General features: G+C 36.4%; 1 protein-coding gene across 4 annotated transcripts in view; it reads right to left on the bottom strand.

Annotated features, from left to right (window-relative positions):
• The window catches only part of TMTC2 (transmembrane O-mannosyltransferase targeting cadherins 2), a 412,316-nt gene that overhangs the window by 201,627 nt on the left and 184,910 nt on the right, over positions 1 to 25,779 (bottom strand). For all 4 annotated transcript variants that reach the window (XR_006742882.1, XM_036456330.2, XM_045588305.1 and 1 more), the window contains exon 3: positions 14,227 to 15,055. Coding sequence is in view for 3 of the 4 variants with exons in the window: in XM_036456330.2 (XP_036312223.1) it covers positions 14,227 to 15,055 (829 nt within the window). In the remaining variant the exon portion in view is untranslated. The remainder of the gene's footprint in view (positions 1 to 14,226; positions 15,056 to 25,779) is intronic.

The raw sequence follows: 25,779 nt of genomic DNA, 5'->3' as shown, positions 1-25,779 counted from the left end.
AAAATCTTATCATTTACAACATCATGGATGGACTGAGAAATGTATAATGCTCAGTGAAATAAGTCAGACAAAGAAAGACAAATACCATATGATATCATTTATAGTGGATTCTAAAGAACAAAATAAATGAACAAACAAAATAGAAAAAGACTCGTACTTGTAGAGAATAGAATGATGCTTGCCAGAGGGAGTGGGGTTGGGAGAGCAGGTGGAAAAGTTGAAGAGATAAGAAATACAAATAAGTAGTTACAAATAGTCATGGGGGTGTTAAGTACAGCATGGGAATACCAGCAATAATACTGCAATGACTATGTACGGCGTCAGGTGAGGACTTGAAATAATGGGGGAGGGGGCACTTTGCAAAGTATTTAATCATTGAATCACTATGCTGTACATCTGAAGCTAATGCAAAGTAATATTGAATGCAAACTGTAAATGGAAATATTTGAAAAACAGTTAAGATTATGGAAAGAAAGGCTATGCAGCAAATACTTGAGTATGAGGCATTTCTGCATCCCTTGAAAATCTTAACATTGGATTAAATAATGTCATTACTCATTTAACAGTCTTAAATGCACAATTCAGAAATTTCTACTGCCAGGCAGTGAAAGACAGCCAATCAACAGAGGGGTAAGATAAATGGGAAGAATCAGGAAAAGCTTTAAATTCAGAAGCATCAATGTGCTGAAATGACATTATCACATCAATTGAGCACTATAAGAGAAAGCTGGCCCTCTCCTGCAACTCTAATCTTAGCCAGACTGGATCCCAACAGGGCATTCTCAGAGCCATAAAAGGGTCATTTGTACCAAACACATCTACTGGAAACATATTAATGATTACCAACTAGTAATTATGACCAGATATATGCTCTTACAGGCAAAAATCCTATAATCTAACCATGAGTCCTAAATAATGCTGACATTATATGTCATGTTGATTAAAACTCATAGGGAAACTATATTTTCCTATCAAATGACTAGATATGGGGTTAGGATATACCTCCTTAAACCAAAGATGTTAACTTGAAACCTCAAAAACAAGTATCTACTCCAAGCTCAACCGGGAATGAGCTGTAAACCTACAGGCACAACCAAAACATAGCGGGCCTCTGACCACAGCAGAAAACAGCCTCTTGCTTGAATAACTGCTCGCACCACAGCGGGGTATGGTGCTGGGAGGACTATGGGACTGTGTAACTGACCTACAGGAAGTAGCTCAAAGTCGTTGAAAATGTAACAGCAGAAGAGATCTTAAAATTCTGTCGTATGGCTTCCAAATAACAGAATTTCAAGAGCAAAAGTAATTTCAATTATATCCTTGTGACTGGAGAAAAGAAAAATGCACAATCCATAGATTCATATAACATCATTCACATGCTTGTTTTCATTACGCAAGACCAGAAACTTATTTCTACTATAAATTTACTTTCAACCATCACATGAATGTGGACAACAGCATTCATTCACTATTAATCTCTAGAGCGAATCTATAGAGCAAATATAACTTGATGCCAACCTTGGAAAGTATTCAGATTACTCCAAAACACTGTAAGAAGAGATATGAGGTGATCTACACCATTATTGCAAACCACAAAAGCTTATTGTAAAACTCAAAGAAAGTAAGCCAACTGATAAAGTAAAACCAGATGATATCTTCAAAATTATTCAAAACTTCTCATCTTTGCTGGTGGTCTCATGATCTATAGTCTGAGAAATTTACTCTAGTTTCCCAAAGAACAAGAATAGAAGGAGAGAGAAAAAAGTGTTTATCACATTTCCTTATTATATAAACTCCAAGTTGCAATACAGAGAACCACAAACATTGTGAGACTGTGAATTTCCTCTACTGTCAGCCTCAAACATTGTGAGACTGTAAGTTCCCTCACCACCCAGGCAAACACTGCACTTAATAAAAATGTGCACTGATACCTCAGTAATCCGTCCATGTTGAAACCTGCCTCTGGGCTGTTGTATTGCAAATCTAATCCAGTTTTTCTTTCTAGCTTCCTAGAAAGTTTTCCTAATTACAATATGCCTACATAACTTCCAAAAAAGATATTAGTGCTGTTATTTTAATATAATATCCCATGGTATCTTGTATGAAGGAATTCAATTAAGCTGTTTAAAATGAATGAATGCTCAGAGTAGCAGCTAGTATTATTGGGGATTAGAATCCTAAATACAAGACACAATAAAGTTCCTAATATAGGTCTGTCCTCAAGAAGATATGTTTATTCTTTTAAATTTCTTTCTGTCTACTGTTTGGCCAAACTAGATTGTGCTTTCTGATTTGGAAAACAATATTATCATTTTTTAACTCAAAACTTTTAATGTTTGATCCTCACTTCATTTTTAGTAAGCACAAAATATGCATGTTGCTGCTAACCTCCTTCCCCTGGTTGGTAATATTTTTAAGTTAAAAATAAATTTAACACTATTATTCAAAGCTAAAGATTATTTTCAATATCCATATGCATAACAGCGGGTCTCACATTTTGTATTAGTCATCTTTTTATATAAAATTATATATAAATAGTCCTCTACAAACACTTTTCAATAATTATATGACTTAAAACATATCAGATTTTTCTGTAATTCCTAAACTTAACTGAAATGTTGTCTTCTTTCAAATCCACTATCAATCATAATAGATATGCATGCATACTAAAGATAAAACTAAAAATATACTACATGTATTTTTGAAAATCTGCTACATCTGTAAAATTACCTGAAATATTATATTACAGCAAGAAATAAACATATTTTCTTATCTCCCTTCTTTGTTTTATAAGGTGAAACACCTGTCACTTGATTTTGCATGAGATAGTGCTGTAATATACTTTATAGCTCTAGCAGCTTAGCTCTCTTTTGTTGAAGAAGTAAAATCTTTTAAAGTATCTGCTTTGATCTTAAACATACAACTCTATTCTCAAATATAACTTCCAACAAAGCTAATCATCCCTGAATAGATGTCAGATTTGAAAATGTTTCTTAGGTTTCCCTTTCTGGTGGCATAGTAGAACTCAATGTTCAGAGAGTCCCTCCTTGTGGAGAACACATAAAACTGCTACATTAAACAATTAAAGTATCTGTTAATCAATGTGTTAATTGAGAAAAAAAGTAAACATCCTCAAGTCTAGAAACTGCATGAAAGCAGGAATCTGGAAGGATGAACAAGCACTGAGGATGGCATCCATCCGCATGTATGTGATGAACACTCTGATGAACCAGGACTTGGCCTTCCCATAGACTGGGCTTCAAATAGTAAGTTGGGATGCAGAAACCACATAAAGGCTATACCCCCAAAAGGAAACAGCCTGAGTAGATGAACTAAAAACAAGCAAAAGAAGGTGGATATATTGTCTGCTCAACATATTTGGACAGAAAAAAAAATCCCTTTACATAAATCACCTTCACAAAGTTTGAGGCAATATACCTGTTACACAAAGAGTCTCAAATCAAAAATATGCTTTAACTAAACTGAGGCAGATATATAGAGGGGCGGGGGGGAAGATACTGAGAACATTATTTATATAGCTTTATATAAACACATTTGAAACTTTAGTTAACTAAACAAAATCGGGGGGGGGGGGGGGGGGGCGCGCGCATGCAGAAATATTTAGCAAAACTGATCCAAAAGTTAACTAGAATGTTTCCAAAGTCATAAAAGAAATTAAATCAATAGAAACATATATACTTTCTCATAAGCGAAACAAATGACTAAGTATACAGGTACATTCTACCAAATATTTATGGGAAGTGGTAACTAATATTTTATAAAATCTCTCAGGAAACAAAAAAAGAGGTGATACCCTCAAACTGATTCTGTGATGTTAATTTATTCTAAAATCAGAAAATAACAGCACAATATTGGAACTGCCAACCTCATTCAGGACCATGGGGAGAAAATAAATTTAGAAGAATATAAAAATGAAAATACATCATAACTAATTCCTCCACCTATTCCAGGTATGTAAAGCAACTTCAACATTAGAAAATATGATAATATAAATTATCAAGTTAACAGATAGAGTATAAAAATACATGTCATTATCAATACAAATTCAGAAAAAAAGTTAAACTAGAAATAAATCTCTACGAATCAAATTTATCTACAGAAAAACTATAAAATACACATAGTTAATAGTGAAACATTAAAAATTATTTTAAAAATAAGAATGAGACAAAACCAGTTGTCATCACTTCTGTTTAAATCATAATGAGATTCTAACATAAAGGAAGAGAAATGAATTGAAAGAAAACTGAAATAAGAAAAGGTATGAGGGCAGAACTTCAAAAATACTGGTAATACTCAAGCTGCAAAATGGGTATTTGTTTTAGCAATATTCTTTAAATAGTACAAATATAAAGTGTATATGTGTACATGTATCTCAATGAACAATATATTTCATAAATATTTAATAGAATGTTAGAAATTTTAAAAATCAAACACAATAGCTAATGTGGATATGGAATTAATTTAAATTTATACTTTTTAAAATTATATGCTGGTTTCCATTCCTTTAAAATATAACTGATAAATTTATTCAATCTAAGACAACACTAATTTTAGATTTGAGAGTTTTTGAAAGCCTGTAAAGGTTCTAAAAGTTGGTTATGGATAACCTCAAAGAGGTTATTATCGCCTGCTTCACGGACAATGCACCACCATAGGGCCATTTTAATTGAGTTTGTTATGATCTGGTTTTGAGGCTTTATTTTGTTTGTTTGTTTGTTGTTGTTGTTTTATAACACAACCTACTCACAGTCATTAGAACTGGTAGAAAAGAAAATGATTGTGTGCCACTCCTCTCTTAGTGGCAAGAAAACCATACACTTTTGAACTTCTGTTAATACTCCATTTCAACTGAAAAATAGTCACAGTTGATATCTTCAAGAATCAAATGTTTAAATGGAGCCTTAATTTAACAATTCAGCAAATTTACTTTTTAAACTATTTTAGTCTAGATTGAGTGAATGACACATTTTCATTTTACTCTTGTCAGCCCTATTATTTTCTATTCCTTTTTTTAACTCAAAAGAAATGAAAAGAAGCAACACAGAATTTCTTTACCCTACAGAAGTCAGATTCAATTTTGCACTATTTCTCTCTCAACCAGCCTTTACTGGTGCTATTAGTTAAAAATGAAAATATGGCCGAGACCGGTTTGGCTCAATGGATAGAGCGTCGGCTTGGGGACTGAAGGGACCGAGGTTTGATTCTGGTCAAGGGCATGTACCTTGGTTGCGGGCATATCCCCAGTGGGGGATGTGCAAGAGGCAGCTGATCGATGACTCTCTCTCATCGATGTTTCTAGCTCTCTATCTCTCTCCCTTCCTCTCTGTACAAAATCAATAAAATATATATTTTTTAAATGAAAATATGTATTTTATAACTCTTTGATTAGGCCAGTCAGTCTTAACCACATACTATACTGATTCCCTTCCTGACTTAACTGCCAAGTTTTATTCATTATAAAATCTGAACCTCTTCTGAAAAATGTTCATCTTACTTTAGAAGTAACATGACATTATCAACAAAATAAAATAATAACATTTAGTACTTCATTTCAAAGCTAGCTGGTTAATTGCAATTCACTGTAGAAGATATTCAATTAAAGGTAAACAAAAACTTAGACTGTAAAATCCACAATGAATTAGTCAAGTTTCACATGACTTAGAGGTTTAAATTTCACTTGAATTATGAGTTGTTTCCTGAATAAAATTATATTCCATCAACATACTTGTTTCTGGAAATCTGAAATGATGAGAAGTTGAAATGGGAGTATCAATTTTACAGAAATCCAGGACAAAAGAAAAATTGTCTAATCTTGCATAACTGAAACAAATATTTGTGTCTCTTTTTTTAATCTAAATGGGCAATATCTATTTGCATTAAGATGGGATGAATATAAAATGTTTGCATAATCACCTTTAGAATTTCAAATATGTACATACATACTTTATGTCAAGCATTTCATATATTTACATTAAAAACAGACAAAAAGTAAACATTAGCTTCTTAATAAAATTTTCTTGGATTGACCCTGCTTAATTTTTCCTAATTATTTTATAAGATTTTTTTCACACTTTAAAAATCATAGCTATATGTTCTTTAAAGCAAACTGATATAGAATTAATAAACTGTTCTAAAGAACTGGTTTGATTTTGAATCTAACTTACAAAATGTGAATGTCTTTTAGCATACCAGATATGCTATCATTCTCTTTTATGTTTATGTGCTCACTGATCTGTTTATTTATAATATCTTTGATAGCCTGCACTCATGACCTTAATTAGTAAGGATGTCAGCAAGTCATTGGTTTCAGGGAAGAGAGGCCAGGAGTTTGAGATGCTGGCAAATCACCCAGGTGGAGAAGTTCTACACAGATATGAGGTCATGAGGAAAATACCTTAGAAATTCAATGACCCATTTATCGACCCATGTTATTTAGCAGATAGTATTGTTAATTCTACACAGAAAGGAAAATAAAGGCAATCTTTGCACAGAATCTTGATGAATCCATTTGAAGAGGAGGCAAACCTGCAGAAGAGAGAGCTGTGAAAAATGAAAAGATAGTGAAAACTGTGTAGTGTCTGAAAAGCCATTGAAGCAGAAACCAATTGTGCCAAATTCTATAGAGCCAAAGACATAGGGGAATTTAGATGGATCCAAGAAGAAAGCTGATCATACATTTAGCCACTTTGTAATGAATTTAAAAATGCTTTTTTCAACCAAATATTAGTCAATATGGTTTATAAAATGTTAGTTTAAAAAGAAAAAAAAAACACTTAAATAGTATGTGGCTTGCTCATTAAAGCAGTCATCAGAGAAAATTTCCTCTTTCCTAAGCACAAAAATGCAGAGAGTCATTGTGAAATCAGCAAACTACAGTAATCAATCATGTCTAGTATTTTCCTGACATTATCAACCACATAATGAGATGACACGTGTAGTTTACATAGTCCAAATCAGCTATCATTTCTCCGCTATCCCAATTTCAACCATAAATTAGAAGCACAGTCACTAAGACAGGCTTTACCCACCGACATTTGCATCCAATCAGTTGATGACTGGCAGCTGTCTATAGCACCGATTACGGAAGGCAGCAGCGTCGTGTATAATGCTTCGAGAGGCTTAAAATCATATTCAGTTAAAGCACGTGTTAGACTGAAGAACTCCAAAATTTGCAAAGGCTATCAAAGGAGGGGGGAAAAAACCTAACAATGAAATAACTATATTCTCAGACAACCTGAGGAAAGACTGACTTTAAAGGGTTTCTAATCTTTTGCCAGGCTCAAAGAACATAATAAAGTAAAAAAAAAAAAAAAAGCCTTTAAAAAGATTACTACCTATCTCATAATTGCTAAGGAATGAATGCTAGACAGAATTGTTATAAGCAGGTTCTAAATAGAAAAAAGAAGAAGAAGAAGAGGAGGAGGAGGAGGAGGGGGAGGAGGAGGAAGGGGAGGAAGAAGAAGGAGAAGAAGGAGAAGAAGGAGAAGAAGAAGAAGAAGAAGAAGAAGAAGAAGAAGAAGAAGAAGAAGAAGAAGAAGAAGAAGAAGAAGAAGAAGAAGGAGGAGAAACCTGGATTTTAAGAGTTTTGCCTTGTATCAGAAAGGAAGCATATGTCACAGAGGCAGCGGTAGAATCCGCTCCCAGTTCTCTCCCTCCTATTATGAAGCACGCTTCAGTGCACAGGATAGCAACAGCCTAATGTTTTACATGTTTGCCTTCTTTAGGCATGTACACCTTATCTCTAAACAGATTATAAATCCTCTTTAAAGAGAAGGATGATGACTTTAACATTTGTTATTCAGTGTATTTATTATTGAATGCCTCTTCTCCACCAGGCACTGTCCTAATTGCTACATACATGGCATTTTAAAAATACAAAAATCTCTGCCTTTGTTGTGTCTTACATTCTAGTGTAAGCTGGACATATATTAAGACAACAAACACATACACATAGTCGAGGTAGTATGTCAAAGAGTAATAAGTGTTATAAAAAAAAAAAAAGCATGGGAATAGATAGGGAATGCTGGGAAAGGCAGGTAGTTGCAATTTTGAAATTGTTAGGAATTTAATTGGCTACCCTTTCCTAACAAGAAGTGTTTCCTGGCCATTTTACATGCAGCAATCCTATCTAATAAAAGGGTAATATGCAAATTAACCGTCACTCTGTCATAAAGATGGCAGGGCCCATAGCAGCCAGGGCGGGATACTGGAGGTGTTGCCCTGGCAACATGAGCCCAGCATCATGTGCCCCGGCTGCACGAAGGGAGGGAAAAGCCTCTGGCCAGAGGACGGGGCACGGGATGCTGGCATCATTGCAGGCCAGGCTGCGGGACACCCCCCATCCCACCCTACCCTCCTGTGCATGAATTTTGTGCACTGGGCCTCTAGTTTAATTATAATGCAACATTTGAACACAGTCCTCAAGACGGTGAGGGAGACAAAGGAGAAGATATCCCAGAGAGAACATTCCAGGAAGAAGCAATGATAAGTGCAAAAGCTCTGTGGCAGGCGCTCATGTAGCATATAGAAGGCAATAGAGGGGCCAAGGACTGGATGGTAGAGTATAGAGTCCAGTCCAGGATGGTGTGCTTTGACTTTGAGACAAATGGGGACTCAGTGGAGGAACAGAGGCCGTCAGTACCACACTCTAACTTGGGTTTCAAAGGAATCACTAGGGCTGCTGGTTACACACTGACTCTAAGGATGCAAAATGGAAGCAGGTCAGACATGTAAAGAGACTGGAAATCCTCACTCCCATCCTTACACCAAGAAAAAGCTAAATAAATAAATAAATAAATAAACAAATAAATAAGCCAATGCCTTTTCTTGCAGCTACTGTTGAACTGAGGTCATGGGGCAAGCCATGACCCTGACATTTGGAGAGACGAGCAAATCCAGAGTCAGAGCTGAGATGCAAATACCTGGAGTTGAAGCTGTGGGAGATGGAAATTGATGGGAACAATTACTACCTTGTAGTTGTGAGGAGTAGCCAGACGCTGAATGTGAGAGTAAGAAACACATGGGGGCCACAGCAAACTTAGAGGCCTCTACACTTTTGTGAGTTTTGCCTTCATGGACACCACCAGGTTCTCATGTAAAGAGCTGAGAAAGACTCCCTCCTGGCTCTGGAGGAGGGAGCATAAGGATAAACCTTTTGAAATACAATAGTCCCCCCTTAGCCACAGGATAAATTCCAACACCCCAGGGGATGCCCAGCACCCCTGATAATACTAATCCCTATACAGTCATGTGTCACTAACAAGAAGATACGTGGTGAGAAATGCATCATTAGACAATTTCATCTTGTGGGAAGATCACCGAGCTCACTTACACAAACCTAGACCCGTAGCCAGCAAACTGCGGCTCGCGAGCCACATGCTGCTCTTTGGCCCCTTGAATGTGGCTCTTCCACAAAATACCATAGTCTGGGTGAGTCTATTTTGAAGAAGTGGCATTAGAAGAAGATTAAGTTTAAAAAATTTGGCTCTCAAAAGAAATTTCAATCGTTGTACTGTTGATATTTGGCTCCTTTGACTAATGAGTTTGCCGAAGACTGGACTAGACCATAGTTTAATGTGACTGGCAGTGTAAGAGGTTTATTTACAGAAGCAACACCATCTGTTTACACCATCACCACTTTCACATGAATAATGTCTTGCACTAGGACTTAATCACAGCTACTACCTCTCTAGCAATAGGAAGTTTCAGCCAAGATATAATCTTTTAAGATCACTGGTCTATATGTAGTCTGTCATTTAGAGAAAGCTCATAGACTACACATACTATGTTTTATTTACTATACATACATACCTATGATAAAGTTTAATTTATAAATTAGGCACAGTAAGAGATTAAGAACAATAACTAATAATAAAATAGAACAATTATAACAGTGTATTGCAATAAAAATTGTGAGCATGGGCCCTCTCTCTCTCTCTCTCTCTCTCTCTCTCTCTCTCTCTCTCTCTCTCTCTCTCTCTCTCTCTCTCTCTCGGGAGGAATCTAGAGAAAAGCCCATGCAGACATGGGGAGAATGTGCAAATTCCACAGATAGTGGCACAGCAGGAAACTGATTTTTTTTTTTCCTCATCAACATTATAACCAAATGCCATTTCTCAAGGACATGCTGGTAAGCATGGATACAGTGGACAAAGGAATGATTCACATTCCAGGCAGCTTGGAGCAGGAGGCATGAGATTCCATCACACTACTTGGAGTGGCAAGCAATTTAAAACTTAAGAGTTATTTATTTCTGGAGTTTTCAACATAATATTCTCAGATCAAGAGGTGAATCACGAGTAACTGAAAGCATGTAAAGCAAAGCCTAGGATAAGGATAAGGAGGGCTACTGTAGGCCCTTATCTTTCTCCACAACCAAGATCTATTCTTCTGGGGAAAGACCTTGCTGAAAGGCATTCCTCACAGTCCAGACCCATCTAGCCTTCCTCTCTCAATTGAAGGGGGGAGACAGAGAAACTAATAAACATGCAGGAAGCTCAGAGTCCGTAGACACCAAAACTTAACTATGAAATGATACAACACTCCCCTCCCTTTACTAATATCATCAACAGGCCTCCAGTATGAGAACAGGGGATTACAGCAAAAAAGAGATGCAAAACACAGACTCAGTTCTTAGAGAAGCCCAAAGACAACCGAAGAGATGCCAGGTAAATTTGATGCCTCTGGTAACAGCCCAACTCCTCCCTAGACTAAAATTAGACCTCACACTAAGCCCATTTACCTCACTTCCTATTACCCATACATCAGGTCATTTTTAATAAAACATCCCACAGCATGCTAAGGACAAGAAAACAGAGGCAGGGAGATCAGGTGACATACTTTAAGTGATAATCGATGAAAGATGAAGTTGGCTTGGCCCAAGGTAGCAGTGGAAGTGGTAAAAAGTGGTCAAGATCCTGAGGTATTCTGAAGACAGCAGAGATGAATTGCTAATGAAATGGAAGTAGGATGTGACAGACAAAGTGGAGGTGGGGATGACTCCAAAGTGTGGACCAGTGCTGCAGGGGAAATGGAGCTGCCATCGACTAAGATAGTAAAGGCTTTGAGTAAAACAGTTGGCTGGAGTTCAGAATTTTTGAGGGGGCAGTTAATCCTCACCTCAGGATATTTTTCCATTGATTTTTAGAGATTGTGGAAGGAAGGAAGAGAGGCAGAGAGAGAAACATTGATGTGAGAGAGACACATCTATTGATTGCTTCCTGCATTCCCTGACCAGGCCTAAGGATCCAACTTGCAACCGAGGTATGTGCCCTTGACTGGAATCGAATCCGGGACCTTCTTCACACAGGCCAACACTATCCACTGAACCAAACCAGCTAGGGCTGGAATTCAATTTTTAATATCTCAAATGATAAAATAAATGCTGGTCAGTTGTGTATTCATTTCACTAATAGTATTTGGAGTGCTTAATACTATAACAAAAAGACATAAAAATAAATTGGAAATCAAGAAAATGCTTAATAATTATTTTAACAAATAAATGGATAAATGAACAAATGATCAGATATGTTAACCATGTCACCAAAATAACTTCACCAGAATCATAATCATCACTGTCAAAAGGAATAGCAGGTAAGGCTGAAAAACATCTAGGAGTTACAAAATGCTTCAGCCAAGCCCAGGATGGAGCCTGTTAAAGACACTCCTGCCCTTCCTTTCCTTCAGAGTAAGAAACTGAATTTGGGTTCCTGCCTTCCCAAAATAAAGATACCATTCCCCAGCCCTCTCCGCAGCTAGGTGTGGCCAACAGTCTGTGAGCAAACATTGCGTGTGCAATCTCTGAGGTATGCTCTTAAAGACAAAGGGTATACCCACCACTTGCCCTTTCTCTCCCTCTTCCTGTTAGCTGAAGTGCTGAAGTGACAATGAGCCATTTTGGACCACAGGGACAGGGTGACACTACTGAGATGGCAAGGGAACAAAAGAGAAGGGGCTGGGACCCTGAAAACCCATGGCGCCATCTTATCAGTGCTGGGCTGTGCTTGCCTAGGTTGTTACATGAAAGAGTAAGGCTTCTATCTTACTCAAGCCACTGTTATCATGGCTCTTTGTTACAGGAACTGAAAACTTAACCAATAAATTAAATAAACCCTCAGAGCAATCCTGGGATGCAAATAGTGTGCTGATATTTTTCTTATAATTCCTTATTATGTATCTGTTTTAAACAGCAGGAAAATAAACCGGCAGCACAGCCTTGTTGTATATATGTATATCTACCAGTGAAGAAAAAGGAACTGAAAAATATTCTGTGAGAACTGGTTGCAACAATTTTTTTTTTCCATGAGAATATGCTATGCACTGATTTCACTCATTTGTGGAATCTAATAAACAAAATGAACTAATAAGCAAAACAGAGACAGACTCATAGATAAAGAACAGGCACACAGCTGTCAGGGTGGAGTTGGTGAGGGTGGAGGGAATGAGCAAAAAAAGAGAAATAGAAAAAACAAAGTTTCTAGTCCACTTAAAATTCCTGCAATTTATTAAACAGTGTAAGTACCAACAATTAGTTTGTTGGCTTCCAGACATATATATAGTTGCTCATTCACAGTAGTAGGCTTGCAGAAGGCGGTGATCAATGATTCTCTCTCATCATTGATGTTTCTCATCCTCTCCCTTCTTCTTTGAAATCAATTAAAAAATTATATATATATATATATATATATATATATATATATATATATATATATAATTTTTAATGCAATACCTGACTATCTAGTCAAGGGCACTGACCTCTTTTTACTCAGACTGTCAAATAAAAAAATGACAACAACCAACACAATAGCCATCTGATGTGAATGAATCAAACATACACTTTTTTTTTTGTCAGAACAAGCAAAAGGGTATTTTTTTGTTGTGTCACAGAATTTTAGCAATTAATTTATGTGTGCCATGACATGAACAAGTCGAAAATCACTGGTCTAGATCATTGTGTATATATCCTGATATACATCAGCAGGGCACTCCATACAACTGAAATGGTTTTGTATTTTTAGTATTTAAATACTGGTACAGAATTGTGTTAGGAAAAGTAGAAGACCAGTTCAAATGCAAGCAAACATACTTTAAAGGATACATAACTAAAGAATGGATTATGAAGAACCTGAATATTTGGCACTATTTATTATATATTTCTATACTTAAAATGTAAACTTATTTTCATTTAATTGTTTTCAAGCTTCCATAACCATTTAATTGCCTAACCCAGAGAAATCCTTTGTAACAGTTTTTTTCTTCTTTTTTTTTTATAAATATATTTTATGATTTTTCACAGAGAGGAAGGGAGAGGGATAGATAGCTAGAAACATTGATGAGAGAGAAACATCGATCAGCTGCCTCCTGCACACCCCCTACCGGGCATGTGCCCGCAACCAATGTACATGCCCTTGACCAGAATCGAACCTGGGACCTTTCAGTCCACAGGCCAACGCTCTATCCACTGATCCAAACCGGATTTAGCTGTAACAGCTTTTGACTATTCATTTATAGATCCTGAGATTTGCTAAAATAACTTCCTAAATCAAAAGCAATTAAAAAATATATATAACCACCCTTCTCATGGTACAGTGAAAAGTTTATTTCACCTACTGGTGACTTAAAAACTCAAATAAGAATGTGCAAACTACTTGGTAACACCCCAATTATTTGGCCTCTGCAAAGCTAAGGGTGACTCACGCTTGCATGCGTAAGCACTGACACCTAGAGACACAGTTCCAAGGCTCAGAGGTAGACTTACCTCTAAATCTGCTAACTATGTCAATGTCTTTCTTGCGGTGTTTACTCAGGTGATGCTCACAAAACAGAAGAGCTCAAGTATACTTAGTTGTTTTAACCTGACTTTTATTACACTCTGAAAGAGGTGATGTTCATCAGTATTTTAAAATGTGGAAACCATGCATTTTTCTAAAATCTTATGGTAATCGATATTTTTACATAACAAGAGTTCTAATTCCTCTGGACAAATGTAGCCAAGGACATTGAAAATACTTCTCTATTCCAAATATGGACCGCTGATAATGTCTAAATTGTCCTGCTCCTCTCTTAAAAGATAAAAAGAAGAAAAGATATGGGCATTGCATTAAAGGACCTCTTCATCCTTAATACTGTGTTCTAAGACAAGAAGCATAGATATAAAAAGGCAGAAAGAGTAAACTGTCTAGGTAAAAGCATAAAATAAAGTATTACCTTTAGCTGGGTTTACTTTTATCCCTGACCTATACAGCATTTCCTCATTCTGCCAGTCTCCATTCCTGATTGCAGTCTTGAGTCCATAGAAAACAATTAATGTAGCTGTAGCATAAAAAATCAAGCTCTTGAGAAACCGCTTTTGGACTTTGACATAAAGGGCTCTGGCACCCACTGTAACGAGGAGGCAGAAGCCCATACTAGGAATATACAATACTCGCTCTGCAATTACAAAGCCGACATAGAAAAACAGGTTCGTGGCAGGAACGAAAGGTATTATTAACAAAGATAAAGACAGAATAACAATGTTCTCTGTAGAAGGAAGCTGTGTTGTCTGTGGTACATTATTTTTAATGCCATTTTCTACTTTGGATGCAAAGCTGGGCTTGATCTCTGAGTTCCGGTACTCCACATCTGAATGGCAGCTATGTCCATTTGCATTCTGCTTGCCATTTGTTACAAATTTCCCATAGCATTCTCTTTCCACGCTTGGGCTCTTTAAACCACAGTAGGCAAGGAGGAGGAGTCCAATATAGAAGGCCACAGTGTGTAGGTTTCTCCAATCACAAATTGTTTTGAGCAGAGGCACGGCATCCATTGACCAATCAAAACTGAGGGTATCAGGGCAGAGTAACAGCCAGAGGTTCTTGGTTGGCAAGTAGAAGAAGGTGAGTGTGCGAGCCAGGAGACTGTCAGAATCTGCAGCTGGGTTGTCAGAGTTGGAAAAGCTCGGTGGTTTGTTTCCCATCCAGTATAAACGGGCACCCAACAGGGAAGTCCCCCAGAGAGTTAACAAACTAATACTGAGGAAAAGTGGCAAATTCTTCCCCTGAAACCAAAAGAGAGGGAGGGAAAAATTAAGATGATCATCAATACAGCATGGTGACACTTCACTTAACAGTTAGAGATGAAATACATTTTTAAGTGGACAGTTAACACAGCATTATGTCTTAAATATCTGACTTCATCCACCTCCTTTTTAAACATGTTTAGGAAAATTTCAACCTAAAAAAAAGTGACCGTGGAATCCAACTTCGTATATAACTTTTGATGAGTAGTTTTTCTTCTCATTCCTTTTCTAAAGTACCAATAAGCAAAGATTCAATTTCTTGACCTCTACGAAGTGAGTTGCATATATTTCCTTCTTGGAATTAGCATCAGGTCAAAATAAGACAACAATGTGAAAGTATTTAGCATTCTTAGTAGGCATCTAATAACTGAGTTCTTTCATTTTATAATTTAAATACAGGGAAAAACAAAGAACAGTCATGACAAAAAACAAAAATATGAGGAGAACAGGATTACGCTCGGCTCGAAAGTTGGAATAGCATTTAGCCATGTCTATGTCAGTCCTGATTTCATTGTCTTGAATATCCTTGCAGAATTTATACCAGGCTTTCTTTCACCTGTGGCCACTGGCATCAGTGACATCCACCATTTAATAACACACCTCACAAATGTGAAGTTTTTCATGTTAATGACAACTTTTAAGAATACAATGACTTTACAACAAACTTATTTTATGAGGAAGAAAATTGTGAGATGAAGTCAAAAGGACATCCTTGTTACTGAGAATATTGTGGCAAACTCTTTCGATCCCAATAGGAATTTAGTGACCTCAAACAATCTAAATCCTGAGAATGAAGAAAATATTTGCAAATAATACATTGATATCTAAAATATATCCATAATTCATACAACTCAATTGAAAAAAAAATACAATTCCAAAATGGTCAGAGGATCTGAATAGACTTTTTTTCCCAAAAAAAAGATATAACAAATAGTTAATAGGTACATGCAAAGATGCTCAACATCACTAATCATCAGAGAAATGTAAATCAAAACCACAACCAGATATTACCCCACACATTTCACAATGGCTATTATAAAAAAGATAGATAACAAGTGTGGATGAGGATGTGGATAAAAGGGAAACCTTGTATACAGTTGGTGGGAATGTAAATTGGTACACCCGCTATGGAAAATAAGCATGGAAATGCCTCATTAAAATAGAATTACCATCTGATCCAGCAATCCCATTTCTGGTTCTTTATCTGAAGAAACTGAAATTACTATCTCATAAAGATACCTGCATCCCCATGTTTACTGCAGCATTATTTATAGCAGCCAAAACATGAAAGGAACCCACGTGTATATTGATAGATGAATGAATAAAGAAAATGTGATATGGATATCTATATATACCTCAAATGGAATATTACCCAGCTATAAAAAGAAGGAAACACTGCCATTTGCCACAATATGAATATACTTTAATGGCATCATGCTAAGAGAAATCAGTCAGACAGAGAAAGAAAAATAATGTATTACCCCAAAGGCAGAATCTTAAAAAAAACCTCACAAACTCACATATTCAGAGAACAAGTTGATGGATGGCAGAGATGGGGGGATGTACAGGGGTAAATGGCAAAAGTGGTCAAAAGATATAAGTTCCAGTTCATATATATATATATATATATATATATATATATATATATATATATAGCTAAGTGACCATGGCATCTGAAACAACTGGACAACAGAACAGGCGGGGGGGGGGGGGGGGGGGGCAACTAGGCTGGCGGGGGGGGGGGGGGGGGGGGTTACAAAATGACCACAAAATGACCGACCAAGCAATAGGCTGCATGGGGCTACCAGACCTGTGTGTGTGTGCTGGGGGGAAGTTGGAGGCGACCAGGCTGGTGGAGGGGTGGCAGTGAGGGGCCACTAGGACACCAGAGGGGGGCAGTGAGGGGCGACCAGGTTGGCAGGGGGGGGCAAACAGTTGGAGGCAACCAGGCCAGCAGGGGAGCACTAAGGGGCAACCAGGCCGGTGGGGTGGGGGCAGTTGGGGGTGACCAGACCAGCAGAGGGGGAAGTTAGGTGCAATCAGGCATGCAAGCAGGCTAGCAGTTAGGAGCCAGTGGTCCCAGATTGTGAGAGAGATGTCCGGCTGCTAGTTTTGGCCCAATATCTGGGATCGGATATCCCCTGAGGGGTCCCAGATTGGAGTAGGTACAGGCTGGGCTGAGGGGACGCTGCTGTGCACAAATTCCATGCACTGGGCCTCTAGTAAGATAAGTAAGTCTGAGGATGTAATGTGGTGATTACAGTTAACACTGTATTAGTGTATATTTGACAGTTGGTAATAGAGCAGGACCTTAAAAATTCACATCACAATAAAAAATATAATTTTTATAACTATGTGTTACAAAACTTAACTGTGGTAATCATTTCACTATATATATATATATATATATATATATATATATATATATATATATATATAATATCTCCTTCCCTCCACATTCTATGCATTACACCAAGTCCTCTCACTTTCACTTCAAAATGTATTCTGATGTGTTCACTTCCCTCCTTTCCTTCCGTCATCACTCTAGTTTAAAATGCCAAGACTTGGATTGTCAGAATAGACTCCTCCTAACTGGTAATCTAACCGTTTCCAACACAGATAATAGTGATCCCAAATTTTAAAATCATTAATGGGAGCTTATTCTAAGATCTTAGAAGTTTTTACCTCTAGAAAACAAAAAGTTTATAGTTCATTGAGCAGTTTTCTTGATGGTATATCCACTTTTACATTTCAAAATTATTTTAAACAGTATTTTAGATATTTTAAAAAGGGTAATTTTGGGTATAAAAGACAAGAAGGAAGAGGAGGTTAGAAGTTAAAAATTCAGAATAAGACAAATTATAAACAACAAATAAATGAAAATCTTAAGAGGTGGGACTGTTGGTTAATATCAAATCACAATAATGCTAAATTCATAAAATTAACTGTCTCAGTGTTTTAAAAACTTATTTGGTGGCCCTGGCTGGTTTGGCTCAGTGGATAGAGTGTCACCCTGCAGACTGAAGGGTCCTGGGGTCTATTCTAGCTGGAGGCACATGTCTGGGTTGCAGTCTTGATCCCCAGTAGGGGACATGCAGGAGGCAGCCAATCAATGATTCTCATCATTGATGTTTCTCCCTCTCTCCCTCTCCCATCCTTTCTGAAATCAATAAACATATTTAATAAAAATAAAAACTTCTGTGGCAGACCTCCGCTCAAAATTAACTTTTGTAATGTTATTTGGAATTTTTAATGGCAGGGGAATAATATGTTCAGTCATCACCAATCTTTAAATTTCAGATCTCTGCTAGAAAAATGAAATTATTCAAAGCCTCTTTATCATCTAAAAGTAAGTTTGCAACCCATTATCTGGCTTTTCTGAAGTTCTGCCCAGCAAAAAGCTTAAAATTTCTGGATTATAGGAGAAAAATTAAACTACACAAAACCAAATGTTATAAGTTGTAAATAACTTGATGGATCAAGGACATAATTGAGTAGTCTTAGATTATAAAAAAGAGAAACATATCATTTGGCAAAAGTAAATGGGGAAAGATATCATGAATAAAGAAGACTGAACTTGAAAATAATTCAATTTTGAATTTGCACCAAAAATCTATTTTCAAAGTGTAACTGAAGGCCATGTCTTCTGGTGAGACTGCGTGGAGAGGGGGAAAGGAAGAACAGCTGCAAACAAGCAAGAAGTAAAGCAAAGCAGCAAGAGAACCACAGACATAGGGAGGGAAGAACAGTCAGTTTCTTTGCTAGTCATGAGACTCCAGGATAACGTGGCTGTAAGAATTACATAATTCTATTTTGTTCCTAAAGTTAGAAATGGCATAATAAGGCAAAACTATTAATAACTTATTTATTAATTTGTAATGAAAGCATCTTTAATAATTTATGAAATTGTAATAAACTATAATCAAAATGAGACATTGAGATTTAAGATGTGATAAAAATTGACTCCAGTATTTGTGATGATGGAAGAATTTTTAAATACAATAAACTACAATATAAATATGAGTAATGAAAACTATTCCATGGTAAATTTTATATGACTCTAAATGCTGGAAAAATAGTAATCTGTAATAATAGAAGTGTAATATGCAAATCGACCGAATGGCTGAACAGTGGAATGACTGTCCGGATGAATTTCCGGACAAAGCAGGGGCTGCTGGGGCTGAGGCAGCGGGGGCTGTGAGGGTCTGCTGAGGCTTGGGGGCTATGAGGGCCTGCTCTTGCACAAATTTCGTGCATCTGTTCTCTAGTATAAACATAAAACCATAAGTAAAAATAAAACTATAGCATTACTTTATGTAGAATTTTTATACCTAAACAGTTCATTCTAACTTAATGGTGAAGTCAGTAAGGGCCAAATAAATGAAAAATTAAAGAAAAATTGAATTAACTAAGAGGTAAAAGAAAATAGATATGAAAATGTTTAGTGAGTTTCTCAGACTTTGTGATTGGCTACTACATTTTAAATATTAGACTAAACTTGAAATCACAGCTTTCAAATCTCTTTAATGTTTTCTAATAGAATTCTGGTGAAATCTATCAGTTATAAAAATGGGATTCTGATGAAACCAATTTCTCTTGTAAACTTATGGCTTTAAAAATAAGATAAAAGAAAAAAAGCATGGAAAAGGGTTTTTTTTTAATTCATTTTAGATTCTGTGCTCTGATTTATTAATTAAGTCAAATTAACCAATTGTTATTGAGCTATGGCTAGGAGCCAAGTAATCATACATTTAGCTTTAGCATCTCTTTGCTCTTGGCTGGTGTATGACATTGATTCAGCACAGGTATTTCTCAGATAAGGCACTTGAGTTCTGAGTTGCCACCCCAGACTTGAAAGAGAAAACGGGTGAAAATTCACACAAAGAAGATGCAACTTCAAAGACAGGGAAATTTAAACAATCTGACTTTAACCTTTGGTTGGGAGTATTAAAAAATGATTGCAGCCGAAACCAGTTTGGCTCAGTGGTAGAACATTAGTCTGTGGACTGAAGGGTCCCAGGTTCGATTCCGGTCAGGGGAATGTACAATGGTTGCGGGCACATCCCCGGTAGGGGGTGTGCAGGAGGCAGCTGGTCAATGTTTCTCTCTCATTGACATTTCTAGCTCTCTATCCCTCTCTCCTCCTCTCTGTAAAAAATCAATAAAACATATTTTTAAAAAATGATTGCAGTGTAATCGGGGAAGCATAATCAGTTCATTCAACATTTCATTAAGGCTACTGCATGCCAGGCACTCTAGTATGCCCTGATATACACCCGTAAGAAGAGAGAAGAGACCTTGTATTCTTGGAGCTTCATATATCCTACTAGAAGCCCAATGCGCGAAGACCCGTGCAAGAATGGGCCTTCCTTCCCCTGGCTGCCCTTTCCGCCTTTGCTCCAGCCCCGGAGCCACCTTCCCAACTTCCCACACTGCCCAGAAGCTCAGAGCTGCTGGGGCAGTGCAGAAAGCCTGCATCGTTGCCATGCCCGCCCCTGGCTGCTTGGTGCCTGTTTATGCAAATTAACTGGCCACCTTTGTTGGGTTAATTTGCATACTCACTCCTGACTGGCTGGTGGGCATCACAAAGGTCTGTTCAATTTACATATTTCTCTTTTATTAGTGTATATTCCAGAAAAATACATCTGAGAAAAGAACCATAGGGTTCTTACAGGACAATTTTCAAACCTACAGGACCATCCATATTAATTGTGAGCTTTTAAAAATACCAGTGCCTGATCTAACTAAATTCTCCATAGGGGATTGATTCTAATGCAGTTGAAGTTGAGAGTCATTGTATATTCGTACAAGTCTAATTTTTAGTGATACTAAAAATACGGTTGGCCTATGGTTTTCATTTCACAAAGTTTTAAAGCTTATCTTCCTCGATCTAAATGAATAAACCATAATGAAACATAATGTTTTCTGTCAAGCTTAGGGATAAATTGAATTCATAGTATAATAAGGAAGCGGTGAACATCATGAAGGTCAGACTACAAAAGAACTGACATCATTGAAATAAGTAGAACTCAAGGTTGAAATATTTAAGTTTTGTTGCACTATACAGAAGATAGAGGATTTGTTCCCAGGAAGAAAGGTAGTCTTCCAAATATGAATCACATAAAGCACATGTTCCAATAGGAAAACATTTTAAATATAGAGAAGAATTTAAGGAAAAGACAAAAACATTTGTAAAAATGTTCAACTTCATTCATCAATAAAAATGAAAATCAGCCGAAACCGGTTTGGCTCAGTGGATAGAGCATTGGTCTGCAAACTGAAAGGTCCCAGGTTTGATTCCGGTCAAGGGCATGTACATTGTTTGCAGGCACATCTCCAGTAGTAGGTGTACAAGAGGCAGCTGGTCAATGTTTCTCTCACATCGATGTTTCTAACTCTCTATCCCTCTCTCTTCCTCTCTGTAAAAAAATCAATAAAATATATATTTTTTAAATGAAAATCAAACTGAAAAAAATATATATTTCACATGAATCTAAGTGGGGGGGGAGGGAAATGGAAAAAATTGGATATAAAAGTCATTGGGGAAATATAAATTATATAGTTTTGATGAGAAAATTGGATTTAGAAAAATTAATACTTTGCATCCCCTATTATTTGATAATCTGGAGTTAGTTACCTATTCTCTGAAAAGAAAATCTCTTTTAGCTCTATATATAAGGGCATCTAATTCATCACTGCTTATAAATGCAAAAGTAGGAAAATAGATGAAAATTTCAATAAAGCAATATGAAAATAAACCATGCTTTATCCATATCTTTTAAATATATAATGCAATTTTGAGAAAAAAGATACTTTTTTACAAAATATCATAAATAAATACAAATAGACATAAACTGGCTTTATGAAAATCAAATTTTTCTAAATGTTTAAATATGCTTTTCATCTTTTTAAAAGTTCTTCTTTAACATAAAAAGGGAAATCAGCTCTAACCTCCATTTTATTGAAAAGAAAACATAAACTATATCTTCCTTTTTAAAAAATTACATTTTATTCGAGTGGCATTGGTCAACATGCACATATAGGTTTCCTGTGTAAATTTCTAAGTTACAAAATTTTAGAGGAATTTTTCTGGAACTGTCAGAAACAGAAAATCATAGGATGAAAATCAGCTAAGAATATAATGTTCATGGTTGACAATTTTATTTCTAGTCTTTGGGTACACTAAAGAAACAAAAAAACCTACTTATTAGTTAATCAGCTAATAATATGACATTTATCACAAAACATCAAAATCTTTCCCACACATCACCTGAAAGATGAAGTGAAGGCTGATGAAAAGACCCTGCCATATTAATTAGTGGTGATGCCTTGTAAGGAGCCCTGTAGTAAATTATTTTCTTCTATGGGAGTCTTTGACTAAAGAAAGAACACAAGAGAAAAATGAAAATCAACTATAGCAACTCCCCTATCACTCAAGAAAAACTGCCATGCGTGCTGGCAACTTCAATATTGTAATCTATCTCATATTTTCTGGGGCATAAAAGAAACTGAAAATAAATATTTTAAACTCGATGAAAGAAAAATGTAAACATTCTGGTGTAAAGTATGAAAACCATCATGAGACTCACTTTTTGGCAAACTAATAAAAATAAATTACTTAAGCAATAGGCTCATTTAATTCCAAATTAAGCCCTTGGCAATGATAATAGAGTTATAATAATAAAGCCGATAAAAATCAGTATCTGAAAGTTTTAAGAACTGAGAGAAAGGCTATCCAGACATAACAAAAATCCAGTATCTTTTATTTTGTAGCCATCATTCATCACTGAAGTCATAGGCTTTCCTCATATCAATAATATAGGCTTCCTCTTTGCTGTCCTCCTTTTCCAAAACAGTTCTCATTAGAGACTCTCTAAAACATGAATATAAAAGCATATTGTACTGAATTTGTGACAAGAAGTAATGCATGGCTAAAGGATAATTAGTAATTGTTCTTAGCACATATTCATATAATTAATCAAAGTTTTGACATAATAAAGTTGTCAGGGTACTTCTGTTCCCCTTCAATGGAAAAGCAGGTTCCCTTATTAATAATTACCCTCTATATAAGATTAGAATATTTTTTCCACATCAACTAACAGATAAGATAAAATAATTTTAATGTTTAATATATCAAACTACATAAAGAGGTTCAATGGACAGACATCTCCAGTCTTTGTGAGAAAATAATTTCAAGATTTAGGGCATAGGAAGCATGGTATATCGATAATATTGAGAAATTTATTCAGCACTTTTGATTATAAAGAATCAGTTATTCAAAATGAATCTGTAATACACCACAATACTTTATGTGAGTTCTAAGGTCTATCAGAAAGCATTTGTACATGCCCAGATAAACAAATAACAGCTTAACAAATCAGTTATAGATTTCATTTCACTGATGGAAATTTAGATTTTTAAAACCATATTATCATTTACCAACAAGGTTTTCCTCAAGGGAGATTGTGGTTACTTCAAAGTCCAAAAAGTGTCAAAGCATGCTCATGTATCTGATTCTAAATGACACGTGTTACTTACCCAAAGTTTAAAATCAAATATATTTGTATTGATTTGGTAGTAAAAGGTCATTGTAAACAATAGTGTATTTTTTTTCTTATTTCATTTACAATCACAACTATTAGCCTACTTAAAATTCCTCATAATCTTCATTCATACATGATACTTACTTAGCTAATGTTGGTAAAAAACAAACATTTAGAATATTAAACAAATGTAAATTAAAGAGAAGAAACCTAAGATGACCATGTATTCTTCTTTTACCTAATAATACTTGAGGTTCTTCTGAATTTTACTCAAACATTTGTTTTATTTACTTTATTAATGGTGTTATCTAGTGTCTGTATCTTGATTTTTAATTCTATTTTCCAATAAAAGGAACTAGGGTTCTTTAAAGAAATGAACTGATTTTAGGACTAGGGCAGGAAATACACAAGATGAGCATAAACGTGAGAAACTGTTCAAAACACACATAGTGTCAAAGGAACACAGGATAATATTTAAAGAGCTCCCAATGGCAAAAGCTGAAACAAAATGAGCAATAAAATAAGTAAAGCAGTATTAAATTATAGCCCAGTGTATAAAATAAATACCCATAAGTCCACACCAAGAAACTATTCAAAAAGTAAATATATGAGGGTGAAGAGACAAATGTCCCTCACAGACTTTCAAATAATTGACATACATATTCCACCTCAAAGAAGGAAAGCATAATTCCCCACTCTATAAATATGAGTCATGCATTCTGACTTCCTTCCAAAGAACACAGGTTTGGAAGAATGGAAGTGGGAGTGATGAACTCTATGGTGGAGAAACCTGAAAAACACTCTCTCAGGCCAGATGGCAGGGTCTGTATTAACGGTGATAAGTCAGGTTGATATTGGGTACCTTTGGTATTATCATTACATCTGTCTTCTTCCTCTCAAAACGCATGAAAATGTAATCATGAGAAAAACATCTGGCAAAGTCCAATGGAGAACATTTCACAAAATAGCTAACAAGAAATCCTTAAAAGTGTGAATCCTTATAAAAACAAAGTCTGAGGAACTGTCACATGAGGATGAACCTAAGGAAACATGACAAAGAAGTGGAATGTGCTATTCCAGATGGCACCTTGGAATAGAAAAGGAACGTTAGGTAACAATGATGGAAATCGGAGTCAACTATGACCTTCAGTTAATAATAATGTATCCACATTGGTTAATTAATTATATATACCATTAGAGGCCCCCCCAACTGGGAGGGTATGTCCCTCTGCACCCTCTCCAATCTGGGATCTCTCTCACAATCCAGGACTGCTGGCTCCCATCTGCTTGCTTGTCCCTAATTGCTTCTGCCTATCAATGAGTCACCCCCTAACCACTCCCCTGGGAGCCTGGTTGCCCCTAACTGCCCTCCCTTGATGACCTGCTCATCTCTAACTGCCCTCCCCTGCAGGCCTGGTCCCCTCCAAATGCCCTCCCCTGCAGGCCTTGGTTCCCCCCAACTGTCTCCCCCTTTAGGCCTAATTGTCTTCAATTGCCCTCCTCTGCCGGCCCGGTCACCCCTAACTGCCCTTCCCTATAGGCCTGGTCCCTCCCAACTGCCCTCCCCTGCTGGCCTGAGTGCTCATAATTGCTCTCCCCTGTAGGCCATCTTGTGGTGGCCATTTTGTGTCCATATGAGGATGGCCATCTTGTGTGTTGGAGTGATGGTCAATTTGTATATTACTCTTTTATTAGAAAGGATACTAATGTAAAATGACAATAATAGGGGAAACTGGGTGTGAAGTATATAGGAACTCTGTTTCATCTCAATTTTTCTGCAAATCTAAAACTGTTCTAGAAAATAAAACCATTTAAAGAATACTTTGTTAGCAGAATAAAAACATTAGAAAGCAAATAAGATTAAGTAGATGGGCTTCAATAGATCAATATCTGAAAGCTTCATGCCAAAAAAATACAGTCAATCCTCTGTATGCGTTGTTTTATATAGCCTCAGATTCAGCCAACCACGTATCAAAAATTTCAGGGGGGAAAATCCCAAAAGTTCCAAAAAGACAAAACTTGAATTTATCTTGTGCCAGGCACTAAGCTGAATCCATGCAAATGAAGTGAGAGGTAGCATACCCTGTGTAGCCTAGAGGCAAATATAGATTATGTTCATTTTATATAACCAATCCCCCTTGCATACAGAGGGATTACTGT

This window comes from Pipistrellus kuhlii, unplaced genomic scaffold (genome assembly GCF_014108245.1).
Source record: "Pipistrellus kuhlii isolate mPipKuh1 unplaced genomic scaffold, mPipKuh1.p scaffold_m20_p_3, whole genome shotgun sequence".
NCBI classification, from domain to species: Eukaryota; Metazoa; Chordata; class Mammalia; order Chiroptera; family Vespertilionidae; genus Pipistrellus; species Pipistrellus kuhlii.
The sequence above is the reverse complement of the archived record's forward strand: the minus strand, read 5'-3'. Positions and strand labels throughout refer to the sequence as shown.